The 19,910-nt window shown below is 32.1% G+C and overlaps 1 protein-coding gene across 5 annotated transcripts in view; it reads right to left on the bottom strand.

Moving 5' to 3' along the window:
* Nucleotides 1–19,910, bottom strand: part of LOC112208034 (protein eyes shut homolog) — a 327,262-nt gene that overhangs the window by 74,808 nt on the left and 232,544 nt on the right. For all 5 annotated transcript variants that reach the window (XM_054685938.2, XM_054685939.2, XM_054685937.2 and 2 more), the window contains 2 exons: nucleotides 8,271–8,464; nucleotides 5,575–5,702 (listed from right to left, as the gene is read on the bottom strand). In XM_054685938.2, coding sequence (XP_054541913.1) covers nucleotides 5,575–5,702; nucleotides 8,271–8,464 — 322 coding nt within the window. The remainder of the gene's footprint in view (nucleotides 1–5,574; nucleotides 5,703–8,270; nucleotides 8,465–19,910) is intronic.

The raw sequence follows: 19,910 nt of genomic DNA, 5'->3' as shown, positions 1-19,910 counted from the left end.
TTCTGCTTGTGCCCTATATCCCAACCCATTTCTACTCCTATCTAAATATAAACTACTTTGAAGTTTCCTTAGTTGCCAGTTTATTAGCTTCTCTAATAATTGTCTGTATTTTTATCATCTTAACTCACGGAGTCCTTTTAAATCTCATGTTCTAATCCATTAACTCCCTCAAATATGAGTGTACCAAGTCTCATTCGAAAACCTTCTCTTGTTCCTATCTGGGTTCAATGTGAGGTAATTTCATTGAGTTTCCTGTTGTATTTTTTATTTTTTTCTAAGCTAACCTCTTTTATTTATTTATTTATTTTACATTTAGAGACTACAAGTGCAGTTTTTTGTTTGTTTGCTTGTTTTTTGTTATTTTAACATGGGTATATTACATAGCAGTGAAGTCTGGGCTTTTAGTGTACCCATAACACGAATAGTGAACATTTTACCCAATAGTTCATATTTCATTCTTACACCCTCTCCCACCATCCCACCTTTTAGAGTCTCCAATATCTATTATTTTGCCCTGTATGTCAGTGTGTACCCATTGTCTTGTTCCCACTTATAAGCGAAAAGATTAGGTTTTTTACTTTCTGGTTCCGAGTCATTTCACTTATGATAATGGTCTCCAGTTCCATCCATGCTACTGCAAAGACATGATTTTATTATTTTGGATGGCTAAGTTGTATTTCATGGTGTGTGTGTGTGTGTGTGTGTGTGTGTGTGTGTGTGTATCATGTTTTTAATCCAGTCATCCATTGATGGACACTTAGGCTGATTCCATGACTTTGCTATTGTGAATTGTACTGTGATAAACATATGAGTGCAGGTGCTATTTTGATATAATGATTCCTTTTCTTTTGGCTAGATATCCAGTAGTAGCATTGCTGGATAAAATGGTAGTTCTATTTTTAGCTCTTTGAGAAATCTTCATACTGTTTTCCATAGAGATGTACTAATTTATTTTTCTATCAACAGTGTGTAAGCATACCCTTCTCTCTGCATCCTTGCCAACATCTGTTGTTTCTTGACTTTTTAGTAATAACCATTCTGATTGGTGTAAAATGGCATCTCACTGTGGTTTTAATTTGTATTTATCTGATGATTAAAGATGTAGAGCATTTTTTATATGTTTGTTGACTGCTTTTATATCTTCTTTTAAAAAATATTTGTTCATGCCTTTTGCTGACTTTTTAGTGGGGTTATTTGATTTTTTCCTTGCAGAGGTGTTTGAGTTTCTTGTAGATTCTGAATACTAGCCTTTTGATGTATGTTTTCCTTGAAAATGTTTCTCCTATTCTATAGTTTGTCTGTTTACTCTGTTGACTTAAAATTATACTAAAAGGTTATAGTAACCAAAACAGCATGGTATTGATATATAAAAATAGACACATAGATTAATGAAACAGAATAGAGAACCACATACCTACAACAAATTGATCTTTGAAAAAGTCAACAAAAATATACATTGGGGAAAGAATATCCTATTCAATAAATAGTGCTGGGAAAAATAAAGAATTATATGCAGAAGAATAAAACTAGACCCCTATCTTTTACCATATTCAAAAATTAACTCAAGTTAGATTAGAAACTTAAACATAAGACCTGTCATTTTAAAAATCCTAGAAAAAAAAACTAGGAGAAACTCTTCCAGACATTGGCCTAGGCAAAGAATTAATGACTAAGTTCTCAAAAGGAAATGCAACAAAACAAAAATAGACAAAAATGGAATATAATTAAACTAAAAGGTTTCTGCACAGCAAGTTTCCTGGTTTTAAATGTCATGTCTCTGGCACTGGCTTCCAAATTTATATATTTAGCCCAGATAGCTTCTCTAAAATGGAAACATACTTGATATCTACTTCAATATCTCTACTTGGCTCTATTAGGTGTCTTGTCTAACATGTTCAAAACTGACATCTTGTTTTCCACTCCTGCCAACCAGGCCCTTCTTTCTACAGATTTTTCCATTTTGGAAATGGTATTAGAAAACAGTTAAGGTTTATTTCCCAACCTTTCAATTAAGCAAACAACCTTAGAGTTACCCTTGACTTATTTCTGTTACCTCACATCTAATCCTTCAGCAAAAGATTGAACTATTCTTAGAAATATATTCCAGATCTGATCCTTAATTACCATCATCGCGAGTCATCTTGATGGCAGTGTCAGTCACCACCAACTCTGGGCTACATACTCATAGTAGCTTTCTAGCTGGTCTCCCTTCCCTTGGGAACATACACCAATGCTCTATTTAATAAAATTGACTCAGAGTGATCATTTAAAGCAGTATCTGCCTACTGGAATGTAAGTTTCTAACGAAAAGAGCTTTTTTTCTTTTTAATTTTTTTTGGCCTTTTTTATGGTTGCGGAAGAGTTTTACTTAGAGTAGGAAAGTTTCTGAAAAATATATAAATATTCTTTAAATTAAACAAATTAGTCTTTTCATATCACCGCCCAAGTCAAGACCTTCCATTTCAATCAGTAAGATCCAAAATAATTATTATAAACAAATTATATAATGAATCAAATAAATTAGTTAGAAAATATTCTATACATAGCACAGTAAAATAATTTACAAATACAGTCATGAATAAAACACATTCTTCTTGAATATCTTACAGTAGAGTAGAATTTCATAGTAATTCAAAATCATTTTCATAGAGTACTCAGCAATATTACAGAAATATTTGATTTTCTTTTAGTAGATAACTAATAATTGAGTGAGCAATAAAACTACTTGTATGGCTGAAGATTAACCATTTAAAATATGTGAGCAATCTAACTCAGTGGTTTGTAAAGAATTTCAGTATATTTACATGGAAAGTTTTCAGTGGTAAATAACATAATGCTAACTCAAACAGACTAAACCAATGCAGGGAATTATTGGCTCATATTGTTAAACTGTCTATAGGTAGTTCTTTCTTCATAAAGAATCTGATCATTGTTCTGGCTCTCCTTTTAATCCTTTCAGCTCTATATCTGTTTTGGCTTTGTCTCCTTGCTGGACTTCATGGTTGCAAAATGACCTCCAGTTGCACAATTACATGCTGCAATACAGTTTCTTAGTGTTACTGTAGAGTGTGACTTTCATTTCCCTTTAAAACCTCTAGTAGGAGTTTCACTGTTAATCTTAAGTGCAGACTTTCTTCCAAATGGTTCAAGTATCAACATGCAAAAGTGCCAAATATACCTTGAAAAAATTTACCTTCTAGGGCCAAACAAGCAAGTAGGGGGTAAAAAAGTTATTTCACTTTTGTAGACGGAAAGCAGTAATGCTGGAGAAGAGTGAGAGGAATTCTCTAGGAATTCCTAGTATTTGGATGGCTAAACCGCCACCCAAATAATGTTCAAGTATCCTTTTTAAAATATTTGTTTCTTTTTTTGCAGTTGCTGTATTTCACAAACTCCATTTTATTTTCAAATCATTTTCCAAAGTAGTCACATAAACAATCAAACCATTCTTCTATAATTTAAGAGAGTCACCAAAGTTGTATTCTATCTGTCTGATACCTCCAAGACATCAATTATTCCTTTTCCTTTCCTATCAGACTCTACTTGTGTGCTACCTGCTCCCAGCATTGCCCCTTTTGATACTTTACAACTCTTTCTGCTCATAATAATAACATTTTTATGCTAACTTCCCATAGACATCTAAAGCTTTCAGTCTTCTAGGTGGTAAGGAATTTTCTGATTTTTAACTACTGGAGAAAATTAATTTCTTTCTAACTGTATTGCTTTAAGTTACTAGGTACCAAATAAAAATTTCCATAACCAATGTTTCACTGTCTTTCTCAGGGAGGTAATTTTGTTTCAGTTTCTCTCTCATCTACCCATATAAATTTAGATCTATAGCATATGTTCAGGTAGGGAAACTAATATCATTATAATCACTCTATTCTTCTCCTTTCCACATTTGACTCCTTTTCACCTTAACACATTTTTTTTTCTCCCAAATTCAGAAGAGTAAAACTTCAGTAGAAAAGAGTAGTTAAACTAGTTGGAAGGTATAAGACAATTTCCCTCATTGAAGCTGTTTAAGGCCAAGCTCATCTTGACTAATAGTTCTCAAAGTATGGTGACTCCAGATCAGGACCATCAGCATCACTTACGACTTGATTGGAAATGTACATTTGCAATCCTCATCCCAGATCTATTAAATTATAAACACTAGAGACACAGAACAACCATTTGTACTTTAGCTCTTCAAGAAGTTCTAATTTCAAAGTGTTAGAGTCACTGACCTAGGAAAACATACCTCATAAGTTAGTAACACACAGATAAATCCTTAACATAAAAGCATTGAAGTCAAGTCGTTTTTATTTTTATTATTATATTCACTGATATTCTTTGACTCATATGAGAACAGAAAAATAGATTTCAAGATTGATTTCCTGTCATTTTTTTCAACTTCATACTTAATTAATATTTATTATATCTCCATTATTTCACCTGAGTCAGAGTTAGCAATTTTTTTTAATCAGTCAGTTTTATGTTTGGGGAGGAGATGTATTTGGTTTTTTTTTTTAAGTTGATCACTTTTCTAAGTACATTCACTAATCTACTAGCACATTGAGGCATAGAAATAGAATTGTAAATTAAAAGTAAATATTTTTAAAGGGATAACATTCAGGTTTATTGATGAATTAATATACGATTGAAGGCATGCAAAAATTTGACGGAATGGGTTAGAGTTTTCAATATCTTGATATAATGATAAGGTTTATTGTCACTTCTTTTGAAAAAGTCACATTTCAAAAGGTTAATTTTAAAAAAACCTTTAAATTTGGATTCCTTTGAAATAGATTAAAGTATCGTACAGTGTGAAGTGGATGCATATTCTAAGTTTCTTTTCAGTGTGTTCCAAGGCTATTCTGTACCCCGCATGTTAATTTTCTGCCTTTATGAATATTCTAAAATTTTGAGGCTACTTACTGCTTTTCAATAATGCCCAACAGAATTTACTTTAAGCAGCCAGATAAAAGTCAGGCAAGTGTGAAGAGTATAAATTGTATTTCTTAATGATGTGAGAAAATGTCTATAAAGCTATTTAAAATTGACTAAATTATACGCCCAGATATTTGGGTCACTTCTGCCATTTATAAATGAGTAATCTGTGGCAAATTATTACTTAAAGAAAGAATGAATTCCTAAAAGTCTGCCTAAAGACCCTAACTAATATCTATCTGCTGAGGTTTGTGAAATACAGGAAGAAATATTCTATTATTTTAAAATATTTCAACGTTATATATGTATAACATAAATAATACTATGGAGACATATATCTCTCTTTTCTTTCTAGACCTTCAATTATTATTTGATTATATTAAAACCTCCATTATGAAACAAAATATTTTTTTGATAACCGTATACCTAAATTATGCTTGAGAATTTCTCAAATATTTATTTTAAATTAATACCACAACAATTAACCCAAAACATGCAAAAAAATTTACTTTAACTTCAAATAGAATATTATATACCATTAAGTAAAAGTTAGGATTAAAACCAGAACATCATTATATTTTTGTTCACGTGATTTAAAAACCATGTATTTTGTATTAAAAATAAACAGAAAATTAGTTATACCTGCAAGGATAATCTTTCTCACATTTCTTACACGTAGCGTTATTCCTCAAAGGAAATGACTCACATGATGTTTGAATGCTCTTACAAAGCAAATCTGTAAATATTGGTGAACAGATGCACATAACATCCTAGGAAAGATTAAAAAAATATTTTTACAAAGTATTTTGGATATTTCAAAGGTAATGAATGGGTTCTTACCTGGAGAAGGGTTAAAATTATTTTCATGAACTTGGAGTAGAAATTATCTGTCAGCAATGTGGCAGATTCTATTTTCCAAAATGTCACAACACCATCTCCCATCTCACACACTCTTCCTGCTATGTGAAATCAAAGCTCCTCTATTAAGAGTTAGCAACTATATTCCCTTCCTCTTGAATGTAAGCAAGATTGTGATCATGGAGACAATGATGCTTTAAAGGCCATATAGATTCTATCTAATTATCTTAGAATGCTTGCTCTTTGAACCCAGCCACCATGCTCTCAGGAAGCGCAGGCCACATGGAGAAATCATGTTTAGGATTGTGGCTAATAGGCCCAGTTCTGGGCCAAGCTAAGAGCCAACATTTACTACCAGACATATGAATAAGAAAACCTTCAAGATGAAGTCCAAGTCTAGACACTTTCCGATGGCAACCTCAGAGGGACTCTAAACAATATCCTAGCTGAGACAAGTCAGCTCACAGTACCGTAAGAGATAATAATAAAACAATTATTTTAAGCCACCAAGTTTTGGGGTGACTATGCATAGAAAATAAACCATTGGCACCTGAAACAAGTCCATGCATCCATGGGCAGGTAAAAATAAAATGAAATTAAATTTGCTGGGCAAAAGTTAATTTCACCTGCATTCAAAATACAACCTAGTCATCATATTTCTTCCTCTTGCTGTCCTCCTTATTTTTTCCTCTCTTTTTTCTTTGTTATCCTTATCATCAACACCATCATCATTACCATCATTTTCATTATCATATTTATCTGAACAATAAGATTTATTAAGATTCCAAGGTAAAAAGCCCGTATACTTAAAATTGATGATTTTTTTATTCTCATGGAATCCAATCAAAATTTATTTAATTTACCCCAAAATTAACGTTGAAAGAGGTATATAGCTTGTCCAACCTCATACATGGTAGCAGTACAAATGATAACATGTACAATTTTCCAAGTAATTTATCTACAAAATAATTCTTCTAATGAATAATAGAGAATATTAAATAATGAGAATATTAAATAGAGAATATAAATAATGAATAATAGAGAAGCAAAATAGAATTAAAGTACTTCTATGAATTAATAGTTAAGCATACATCCATTAAAAGTCGCTTCTTATATTAAGATTCTTTTAACTAGTAAAGTTATAGAATGTGTTCAATTGTTCATTATTGTCAACTTTAAAAGCAAAACATTTTAAATGATACTATTAATAGTTCTTGATAGATTATTGTATTAGTTTTCTATTTATATAACAACTTTTTATTTAAATAGCAAATTCTTACAAACTTAGTAGCTTGAAGCAACAACAACAACAAAAAATCATTATCTTAGAGTTCCAGAGGTCATAAGTCTGAAAAGTTTCAGAAGGCTAAAACCAAGATGTCTGCTGTGTCCCTTCTGTAGGCTCTACAGGAAAATGTTCCCCTGACTTTTCTAGCTTATTCTAGAGGATGCATTCATTTTTTCATTTATGGTCCCTTCCTCCATCTTTAAAACCAGCCTCATTACATCATCAAATCCCCCTTTGACTCTGATTCTTCCATCTCTCTCTTCCACTTTAAAGGGCCCTTGTGATTACACTGGATCCACCCAAATAATCCAAGATAACATCAGCTGATTAGCAGCCTTTATTCCATCTGCGATCTTAATTTCCTCTTGCTGGGTAACATAACACATGCACATATTCCCAGGATTAGTGCATGGACATATTTATTTATTTTATTTTTATTTTATTTTTTGGTGGAGGATGAGGGGCATACATAGTCTGCTTACTACAATAATAGTTTCCTTGATTTTTAGAAGAAGCATGTATTATTGCTCTTTGCCCTTGTATCTCCAAATATTTGGGGCTAGTATATGGTACATTGGTAACAAATATTTGCATATTGTAGAAGAAATTTCAGGTGGAGTAAAAAATATTCTTCTATAAACTTTTATCTGTGTGTTATGTTCTATATAATGTAACTAATTCTTCTCAGCAAAAGTTCAGCAATTTTTTTGATAAAATGGACAATTCTCCAGGGGAAAAAAATTTCCTTTTCAGAGTGTTAGTAACAAAAAGTTTAGGAGGTTGGAAAAATAATCTCTTAAGGTTCTTTAAAGAATAAATGACAAATATGAATCTAAAATGAAAAGACAGTAATTTGTGAGAAGAGCTAATGAAATATTTCCTACTCTTATTTATTTAAATGTTAAATTGAAAAGTTAAAGTATAACAATATTGAATAACTAAAAGATGAAAAAAAGCAATAAGTAAAAATGAAGAGTGTACAAATTTATATTCTTTTAAAAGGGAAAATACTGATGGAAGAGCAAAGTTTTTTCCTATATAAATGGGAAAAATTAAAATAAGTAGACCGTTCTTGTTCGTCTAACAATTAAACTACCTTAATAAGGATTCTAATTATTTATTCTTTCCAAATTGCTTGGTAATAGTAAAAAAAATTTAAAACCACTCACTTATATGTTAGATTGAGACTTACATTTGATATTTTGATGCAGTCAGTACCATTCTGACATGGTACTAATGAAAACTCACTGACATCAGTTTCACCATTTTGGCTGGAAGATCCTTTTGGGCATTCATAAGTATAAGCAGAACTGCTATTTGGGCAAATTCCTCTTTTCCAAAAAAGCAGAGAAACACAAGGTTTTGCTGACACCTCACAGAATGGACCTTAAAAAAATCACACACGGAAGAAAAAAAAAAATAAAAGGAAGGAAGGAAAGAAGAAATGAGCATAGATATGTAGCAAAACATTCTAGAAAATTTCTCTAGAGTTTATGAAATATTTTTATTTAACAAATGTATTGCAGTGTAAGTTATATATTATAAAATTCATTCACTGCAATTCTAGAGTAACTTTTGCAAATGTATAGAGCTACTCAAGCATCATCACAATACAGTTTTAGCACAATTCCATTAACCAAAGAAGAGCTCTTTTGTAGTCAATCTTTGTACCCAAGCCCAGTTCCAGGCATTTCATTAGAAAGGTATGATGGACTATGTGGTCTTTTGCGACTGGCTTCTTTTGCATAGCAATGTTTTTTAAAGAATTTTCATGTTGTATCATGTATCAGTAGTTGGTACTTTATATTGCTAAAGAGTAATTCACAATATATACATTTTGTTAATCCATTCATCCTTCAGTGGACATCTGTTTTCAGTTTTTGGTTCTCATGAATCATGAATTCATATACAATTATTTGAGGGAATTTTTTTTTATATTTCTTGAAAAGATTCCCAGGAATGGAATTGCTGGATTTTATGGAAAATTCATGTTTAATATTTTAGGAAACTGCTAAACTGTTTTCCAAAGTAGCTGTGCCATTTTAACATTCCCACCAGCGATGTGTCAGATTTATGTTGCTCCACATTCTTGCCAACATTTGATATTGTCCGTTTTCTTTGTTGTACTCATTCTAGTAAATGTACAATGGTATCTCACTGAGGCTTCAATTTTCATTCACTAATGACTAATTATTTTTAGCATCTTCTGGTATGAGTATTAATCATTTGTATATCTTCAAAAATGAAATGTCTTTTTAAATCTATTAACTATTTTTAAATTGTGTTATCAGCTTTCTTATGATTGAGAGCATTTTTTGAGTGAGTTCTTTGTATATATTGAATAAAAGTCCTTTATGATATATGTGATTTGGCTTTCCATTTTCTCACTTGTTGACATTTGGATAGCAAAAGTTTTTATTTCATGAAATCCAATTTTTCTACTTTTCCTTTAATTGAGTCCATTTTGTCATTTTTATATCATATATTTTGGTATCATATAATTGGTGTCTAATAATATTTTGCCTAACCCAAGGTCATGAAGACATTTTAATATATTTTATAATTTTAGCTCCTATGTTTAGATTCCTAATCCATTTGAGTTTATTTTTTATATGGTGTGGGATAATGATTTAGCTTATATGTTTCACGTATACACGTACAATTGTTATGACACTTTTTTCTTTTAAGACTGTCCTTCCCTCATTTCTTTGTTTGTTTGTTTAAAAACTGTTAAAACTGACCTATTATATGCCTTTTTATGTGCAATAAAGTTGCACATAGATATGCAAGAAAGTTGATTTCTGGCATATCTATTTTTTTCCTGACTTATATGCCTTTTTATGTGCAATAACCCATTGACCAGATAAATACATAATGCATATAGCTATATAGTAGGTTTTGAAATTGGGTAGTCATTCAACCTTTCCTTCTTTTTTTCCAAAAATAATTTTGGCTATGCTATGGATTCTTTTTATAGTTTCCTATAAATTTTTCTATGAGCTTGTCAATTTCTACACAGAAGCCTGCTGGAATATTATAGGAATTTTATTAAATCAATAGATAAAATTGGGAAAAATTTCCATCCCAACAAGATTGAATTCCAATCGATGAATATGCAATGTATCTCCATTTCTTTGGCTATTCTTGCATTTCTCTCAGCATTGTTGCATAGCTTTATGTTAAAGTCTTGCATTTATTTGTTAAATTCATATCTAAGCATTTTGAAGGTCATGTAACTAGAATTGCTTTCTTAATTTTATTTTTGAATTTTATTTTTATTCATTTATTTTTTTCAGTCATAGTCTCGCTGTGTTGCCCAGGCTGGAGTGCAGTGGCATGACCTCAGCTCATCACAACCTCTGCTTCCTGCCTTCAAGTGATTCTCCTGCCTCAGCCTCCCAAGTAGCTGGGACTACAGGCATGCATCACCATGCCCAGATAATTTTTGTATTTTTAGTAGAGATGGGGTTTCATTATGTTGGCCAGGCTGGTCTCGAACTCCTGACCTCATGATCTGCCCGCCTCGGCCTCCCAAAGTGCTGGGATTACAGGCGTGAGCCACTATGCCCGGCCTTGAAGTATTGTTTTTAATATACAGAAAGGCAAATTACTTGTGTATATTAGCTTGTAGTCTGAAAACTGTATAAACCCATTTACTAGTGCTAGTAGTCCTTTGGGGGGATTACTTAGGATTTTCTACATATTAGATCATGTCATTTGTGAATAAAGACAGTTTTACTGCTTTCCTTTCAACTAATATGTCCGTGTGTGTGTGTGTGTGTGTGTGTATGTCTAACAAATAGCCTGGAACTTCCTATGTTCCAGTGTTAAATAGAAATGGTGAAAGTAGATATCATAGTCTTGTTCCCAATTCTTCCAAGAAAAGCTGTCAGCCTGACACCTTTAGTGTGGTGTTCCCTGGACATTTGTCATAGATGCTTTTTATCAGGCTGAGGGATTGTGTTTCTATTTCTAATTTGTTGAGAGTTTTTATAATGAATAGGTGTTAGATTTTGTGATATGTTTTTCCTGCAACTATTGAGATGATTATGTAGGCTTTGTCCTTTATTATATTAATATGGTATATTACATTAATTGACTTTCAGATATCAAACTTATCTTGAATCCTGGGGAAAAAATCGTACTTTATCAGGATAGAAAAAAATATGTTTATATGTGATTGGACTCAATTTGCTTATATTTTGGTGGAGATTTTCTATCTTTATTAATAAGTGATATTGGTCTTTAGTTTTCTTGTGGCAGCTTTGTCTTTGGTTTTGGTATGAGGGTAATACTGGCCTGATAGCATGACTTCAAATGTGTTCCTTTCTCTTCTCTTTTTTCCTTTTCTCTTCTTTTAAGAGATTAGTGCCAGTTATCGAGGATTGGTACTAATCTCTTAAATATCTGGCAGGACTATATGAATTTTCCATTTCTTCTTGAGTCACTGTTAGTAATTTACATATATTTAAGAATTTATTCATTTCCTCTAAGTCGTCACATTCGTTGGCCTAATGTTGTTCATAATACCTCCTTATAATCTTTTAAATTTTGAGTGGTCATTAATGAGTCCTCACTTCCAATGCTTATTTTATTTACTTGTGTCTTTCCTTGTATTTTTTCCTTGTTCATTCCGACTAAAGATTTGTCCATCTTGTTTTCCTCAAAAATCAATTTTTTTGTTTCATTGATTTTCTCTAAGAAGTTTTAATGATTTCTGTGCAAATCTTACTGTCCTCTTTTGTTTGTATGCTTTGCACTTAATGTGGTTTTTTTCCATTTATTTAAGGCTGAAGCTTAAAATATTGATTTGAGAGTTCTTTTTCTGGTGTAGAAACTTGGAACTATAAGCACTGTTATAAGTACTTAAGCACAGTATAAGCACTGTTTTAGCTAAGCACTGTCTTAGCTGCATTTCATAATTTTTCATATAGTTCCATGTTATTTTTTTCTTCTTTACTCTCAGGTTATTTCAGAAATATGTTGTTTATAATAATTTCCAGATATGTGAAGATTTCTAGAAACAACATCTGTTGTTAATTTCTAATTAGTTTTGTGAGGGTTGAGGAACATATATGATATGATTTGTATTCCTTTAGATTTATTAAGACTAATTTTCTTGCCATGCCTATTCGTCGATACACTATCAACAGCAGAGTTGTACAGTGAGGTTTGGCACTTGAAGGGATGTGAAAGCAAATGCCTCTTTAAACTTGATTTCCTAGGCAAGTCACTTGCCTCCCCTTAGTCCCCACCCTACTAAGATTATGCAAATAGAGTTAACAAACTAGTATTATTAAGGTCCAAGCCTGGGGTACCCACTGCAGCTTGTATAGAACTTGGATCAGCAGGTGTTTCACTTCACAGTTAACAAATACTTGTCAATCTGTTCAATGTGCTGTCATTAGGCACACCATAGTGACATTAAAACGTAACTGCAGTAGTAGGCTGACAGGCCTTGCCATCTCTGTGAACTTCTAGATTTTGAAAACAAATTTTACTCTTTTACTCCTCTTACCTTGAGTAAGGCTTTGGACAATTGATACATGTTAGAAAAAACTGAAAAGGGAGATATCTGACTCCTAGCTAAAAATGATATATGTGGACTTTGAAAATTAAGGTATTTGTACTTCAAGTTTATAACCATTTTCATCCAAATCACTATATAGTGTAAGAGTTTTTAGTAAACAACATATTTATTGAAAAATTTCTTATATCCAACTCATTTATTACTATGTGAAGAGGAGCACCAAGAAATACTTATCTACAAAATATTAAGTTACTTAGTGACAACTTACTAGCCAGAAAACACTGCTTAGATTATATAATATTAATTCATTTGGATTTTGGATTGTGTCCGTTTCTAAAACAGACAGTCATAAAGGCAGTATAAAATGTTCAGTGACCACACCATTGACATTATTATTTGAAAACAACTCAACCTTTAATTTGTGGATATTTATTAATATATAAGCTTTTATTTTGATCATACAAAGAGTAAATATGTATTTCTCCATGTTACGATACATTAACATAATGTTTTCCTTTTAAATAATCAAATATTGACGATATTTGATTAGATATTTAGTGGTACTTAATTAGACATAAATATTACTTGAACTTATAGTAAAACATTGTTTGAATGATCCTACCTTATAAGTATGTAATTCTTGGCATTTCCATAGTGCTTACATCCATAAAGATTTGATAAAATTCTTAAAACAAAACCTGAAATTTATAGAGGTCTATTCTTACCCAGTTTTATTTTAGTTGACACATTGTAATGGTACATATTTATTGAGTATAATTTGACATTTTGAAACATATCCATGTGGTATAATGATCCAATCGGGATAGTTAGTATATCTATCACCTCATGCCTTTATCATTTTATTCGTGGCAAGAACATTCAAAACCATCTCTTCTAGCCCTTTTGTAATATATAGCACCTTACTTAAGCATAGTCACTCTGTGCAATCAAACAGCAAAACTTCTTCTTCTTATCTCATTGTACTTTGTACCTGTTGACCAACCTCTACCCATTTTCCCTCTTCCCTCCCCTCTCCAGTCTCTAGTAACCACTGTCCTACTTCTATGATACCAGCTTTTTTTTTTTTTTTTTTTTTTTTTTTTTTTTTTTTTTTTAGATTTCACTTATGAGTGAGATCATGAAGTTTTTGCAGTTTTTGTGTTTCTGTGTCTGGCCTATTTCAGTTAATATGATGTATATCTCCAAAAGGAATTGAAGTCAGTATACCAAAGGGATATTTTTACCCCCTGTTTATTGCAGCATGATTTATAATAGCCAACAAATGGAATCAACCTAAGTGTTCCACAATGGAAGAATGGATAAAGAAAATGTTAACTATATACACAATAGTATACTATTCAGACATATAAAATAATTAAATTCTGCTATTTGTGAGAAGGATGGAAATGGTGGATATTATGTTAAGTAAAATAAATGAGTTGTATATTTTCATTTTATTTTATTTAAAAGAAACTAATTTTTCTAGATGTTAAGCAATTTGCCACATGTCACACATCTGGTTAATTAATGGAAGATTGATAATTTTAAAAACCGCATACCACCTAATCCCATAATAATTCCATGCTCTTTTCACAGCAATACATGTCCAGATTAATTCTGTACAAAAAATAGAAGACTCAAATACCATTTGATTGTTAGTACTAGACCAATATTTCTACTCTCAGATAAAATGTTGTTCAACATCGTATGTTGAATATAAAAATATACAAAAACAAATGCATTTTATTTGGCTTCTTCCAGAAACAAACAAAATTCTCCCAATGTATAAATATATCCTGTGTGTATATTTGTCATGGCAGTTTCCAAAGTAATCCATTGGGAAACATAGTAAACAGTGAAATGTGTGATTTTTCACATTTCATTTTGAAATAGTAATAGATTCATAGGAAATTACATAGTTAATACCAGGAAATCCTGAGTATGTTTACATCTTATGTAACTATAACACTGTATCAAACTAGAAAATTGGCATTAGCATAATATTTGGGTATAGTTCTATGTCATTTCATCACATGTGTAGATTGAGGTAATCACCACTATAAAAATGTGAACCATTCCATGATTACAAAGATCTCTCTCATGCTATCCCGTTATAATCTTTCCCACTTCTCTGCCCTCTACCATTTCCTGATCACTGACAACCATCGATTTTCTCCATCTCTATAGTTGAGCTATTTTGATAATGTTCTTTAAATGAAACCATACAATATGTAACTTTTTGGAATTGTCTTTTTTGTCCCTCTTGTTATAATGCCCTTGAGATACATTAAAGCTCTTATGTGTACCAATAGGTCTTTTTTTTTCTCGGTTAATTGGTAAATAGTAGTATCTGGTATGAATGTACCACAGTTTGTTTAACCATTCACTTATTGAAGGACACTTTTATTGTTTCCAGTTTTTCACTATTACAAATTGCTAGGGACTGAAAATTTGTGTCCCCCACATATTATGTTGAAACCTAATCCTCAATACAATAGATTTGGGGTGGGAATTTTGGGATGTAATTAGATTATGACAGTGGGGCTCTCGTGTATAAGATTAGTACCCTTATAATAATCAGATAGCTTGCTCTCCCTTTCTCAGCTCTTTACCATGTGAAGGATACAACAAAAAGACAGCCATTGACAAACCATGAAGTGTGCCTCACCAGGCAACAGATCTTCTGCGACCTTGATCTCTATTGCCCAGCCTTCAGGACTGTGATAAATAAATGTTTAAGCCACTTAATCTGTGTTAATTTGTTATAGTAGCCTAAACTGACTAAGACACAAATAAAGCTACCACAAATAATATATAGGCTTCAGTGTGAAAGTAAATTTTTATCCTACTAGGATTTGCTGGGTCATATGGTTAAGGCATGTATAGTTTTTAAAGAAACTGTCAAATTGTTTTCCAAAGTGGCTGTACTAGTTTACATTTTCCACAGCAATGTATAAGAGATTTAGTTACCCCTCATATGCACCAGCATTTTGTGTTATCATTTTTTTATTTTAGCTATTTTAATAGGTATGTAGCAACATATTATTGTGGCCTTAATTTGCATTTATCTCATGGTCAGTGACATTGAACATCTTTTCATGTACTTATTTGCTATCCTTATAGCTTCTTCAGTGAATTTTCTCCTTGTATTTTTTGTCTATTATTTATCGAGATTTTTGGATTTTCATGGTATTGAGTTTTGAGATGCCTTTCTGTCATCTATATATGAGTCCTTTGTCATATATGTGGTTTGCAAGCCTATCATTTGTCTTTTAATCTTCTTAACATGGTATTTCTGGAAAAAAATAGTTTATTTTTATGAACACTGATTTATCTATTTAGTTTTTCTTTTATGAGTTGTGCTTTTAGTGCCATATCTAAGAGCTCTTGCAGTGATCCATTCTCATAAGCTTGACCCCAAGATTTCAAAATGGGGACAACTGCTTTTTCTGAGGTGAAAGCATTTTGTTGTGCACATTTTAAGATGTGATTTTCTGTGCCTTGGCTTTTTAATTTACCTGATCCAATCACTTCTCAATTTCCCCAGAATTCCTGAATAAAAAGTCTGATAATGGTCTCCATGTTATGCTTCAGAAACACCGTATTTGTTTATTTTTATGGAATGTTTGATGAAAAGAAAATGATCATATATGCTTAGACCCCCAAATTAAGATATCAGACTTTTTCTTATGTAAAATATTCTTCATCACAGCTATGAAGCAATTAAAGTAATACTTTAATTAAGTTAGAATAATGTGTCTATTGACACTGATTATATGTCAAGAAATATTCTATATACTTGGATTATAGCAATGTACAAAATAGATTTTAACCTCATGAAGTCATGAATTTACAAGGAAATAGAACACATTTAAAATACATATAATCAATTAATTATACAGTATGTTTACTAGTAATAAATGATGTTAAGAAAAATAAATCAGTAAAAGGATTTCTAAGAAGAGTTCTTAAGAGAGGGGGCACATTGTGCAGCCTCAAAGATGCAAGGAATATCTAAGATTTATAGAAATAATGGAATGAGTCCTGTGGATAGGTTGTTTAAGAGCAAAGTGGGCCAGGTGCTGTGGCTCACACCTATAATCCCAGCACTTTGGGAGGCTGAGGCGCACCGATCATGAGGTCAGGAGTTCGAGACCAGCCTGGCCAAGATGGTGAAACCCGTCTCTACTAAAATACAAAAATTAGCCAGACATGGTGGCAGGCACCTGTAACCCCAGCTACTCGGAAGGCTGAGGCAGGAGAATTGCTCGAACCCAGGAGGCAGAGCTTGCAGTGAGCGGAGATTGCGCCACTGCACTCCAGTCTGGGCGACAGAGGGAGACTTTGTCTTAAAAAAAAAAAAAGGAATAATGTGAACACCAACTTCCCTCATCTTGTTGTATTTACACTTTTCAGTTCAGATAATGTTCTAAAATAATATATTATATAAGGATTTGTGTATATAATATGTTTCCTTCATTTAAATATAAGCTCTACTTGGGCAGGTAATTCTGTTTGTTTTATTGGCTGATTTATTACAAGCAAATAGAATGCTGCTACCCCACAATAGATTCTCAATAAATATTTGGTGAAAAAACAAGTAAATGAATAAATAAAGAGCATATCAACAGAGAAAACAACAAATGCAAAGACTTTGAGTTGAGAGCATGCTTAGGTATTCAAGAAACAGAATGAAAGCTAAGAGACTGAGTCAACAATTGTATGGATATGGAGATGAGCTCAGAGGAGGATGTAATAAACTATTTCAGGAATTCTGGCATTTACTGCTTTTAGATTCTATGGAAAGATTACGGAGCATTTTGTTCTAAATAGTGGCATGATTTCACATTTTCAAAATATTTCTTCACAAGTAGCCTGTAGATGTCCAAGAAGGAAAGCAGAGAGACAAGATTTTAGACTACTGCAGTATTGCAGTAATGGAATTATAGAGACTGGATTAGGATGCTAGTGAAGAAGACAGTGAGAAAAAAATCATGCTCTAAATATATTTTGAAAGTACAGTCATCTACATTTGTTGATGGATTTAAAGTGAAGGAAAAGGAAAAGGAAGATTTAATCTTTTTTTTTTTATGTAAGTAACCAGAAAGAAAGGATTAATCTTTTCTAAGATAGGGAAAAATAATTTAAGGGAAGAAATCAGAATCACTTTTAGATATGTTAATTTCAAGATATTTATTACACATCCAAGTGAGGTTGGTTTATAGGCAGTTAATTAGAGCGATCTGCAGTTTCTGGGGTGAGGTCATAAGTGAAGATAAATATTTGAGATTTGCCTGTATGAGGATAGTATTTAAAGCCAAGAGAACAGGTATGATCCTTTAGGGAAAAAATGGAGAGAGAGATGACAACACTGATATTTAATGTTACTATAGCAGAGTTGTGCTATCAATGTATAGAATGTGCACTTCAATGTATAGAAAATATAAAGATGTGAAGGTACCTGAAAAGTTATTAAGAAAGAACAACCAAGGAAGGGGGAATGTAGGAGAAACAAGAGTGTGATGTTTTAAAAATACAAAATTTGTCAAATACTGCAAATGGTTTATAAAAGACGAAGAATTAGACTGAATTAATTAAAGATTAAATTTAGCAATGGCGATTTAATAAACATTAGTAGAACTGTTTCTATGGTATAGTGGGGATAAACATTAGTTGCATAGGTTCAAGAGGAAATGAGAAGAATAAAAATGGAAAGAGGTAGTATATAATTCCTGGCAATTCAAAGGATGGTCCCTGAACCAGTAGAATCAAGATTTCACCTGGTATCTCATTAGAAATGCACTCCAGACCAACTGAAGGAGAATCCGATTTAACCAAGAGTCCCACATGATTCATATGTAAATAAAAATTTGTGAAGCATTGATCCAAATATCTCTTCTGAGTTGTATGAAGTACAGTGGTATGAAGTAGCAACTAAGGAGGTCTTAGAGGTTGTCAGGTCATATTTGTGAACAGATGGGATGATTAACTAGAGAAAGAAAATTGATAATGAATGCAATAAAGGGGACAGATTCTAGATTAATGTCTATAAGTAAGGTAGAATGACACATGGAATCCCACCCACCGGTAAAGGGATTATCAGGTAAGAGACATCAATATAACAGGAGAAAAGACAAAAATAGATGGGCAAATAATCAAGTTAACTGGTGGCATCCAGGCAGAGCCTGGAGATCTCTTTTTCTGGTTGTTTCTGCTGTTTACTAAAATATGAAGCAAAGACAAAAATGAAGTCTAATGAAAGGGGTGGAAGTTTGAGTAAGGAAGAGACGTAATAAATGGTTGCCTAGCATATTGAGAGAAAAAAATGTACACATTAGAAAAACCTATCAAAATTTATGGGCAGTGTCTACGAACTCCTTGAAATTAGTGAATATATGAGACCAGGTAGCATGGTTCCATGTATATTTTACTGCAAACAAATTAATAAGTAGAGATAAATTTAACAGGTTTGTAATTTTGCAGGGGGTTACAACGCAAGGAGAGAGGAACAAGAAATTGAGAATGTGAAAAAGTGGTAGTAATGACAGACCATATAATTTAATTGCACAAGAAGAGAAAGGCATCACAAGGAGGAAATAATGAAAGTATGGTAAAGGCTCAATAGACTTTGTTGTTTGAGGGAATGAAAAACCAACAGAATTTGGAATCCTAGAAGGAACAAATTTGAAAAGTGAGACAGGGTTATATTCCTGGAGTAGAATGCTTAAAAGTTTATCTAAATACAAAAAATACATAGTGTGGGTTTGCTATAAGAGTACAGTACATTTTTCATAGTAATAGTAAGTGTGGCATAAATAAGGAGCCATTTATTAAAAGATGTCCATGATAAAGAAACAATTCTCCAGGTGTAAGTTATTATCATTTTTATCTCAAAAAAGTCTCTCTCTGTCTCTCTCTCTCATACACACACGTACAAACATACAGACATAACCCAAATAATTTGAAGTAAAATATTTAAGCAGCAATCCTATTAAAATTATCTAAGTAATTTTTATTTTAGTAGAAATCATAATGGGGCTTCTATAAAACAAACTAGCTCTGCTATCCTAACAATGTGCATATATCCATAAAAAAATCACAATGAATAAAAGATTATTTTAGACCATTATGTTTTATTACAATTTCAGTAAATTCTTTTGGTCAATCCTCTGATGAAGTGTCAAAAATTTCCGAAGCAATTCTGTGTAAAATAACGCACTGCAGTTAGTTGAGTATTTTATTCACTCAAGTTCGTTTTAGTCTACTTTCCTGTAAGAATGAAGCTATTATACTCTTAGGATA

This window comes from Pan troglodytes, chromosome 5 (assembly GCF_028858775.2).
Source record: "Pan troglodytes isolate AG18354 chromosome 5, NHGRI_mPanTro3-v2.0_pri, whole genome shotgun sequence".
Lineage (NCBI taxonomy): Eukaryota > Metazoa > Chordata > Mammalia > Primates > Hominidae > Pan > Pan troglodytes.
The sequence above is the reverse complement of the archived record's forward strand: the minus strand, read 5'-3'. Positions and strand labels throughout refer to the sequence as shown.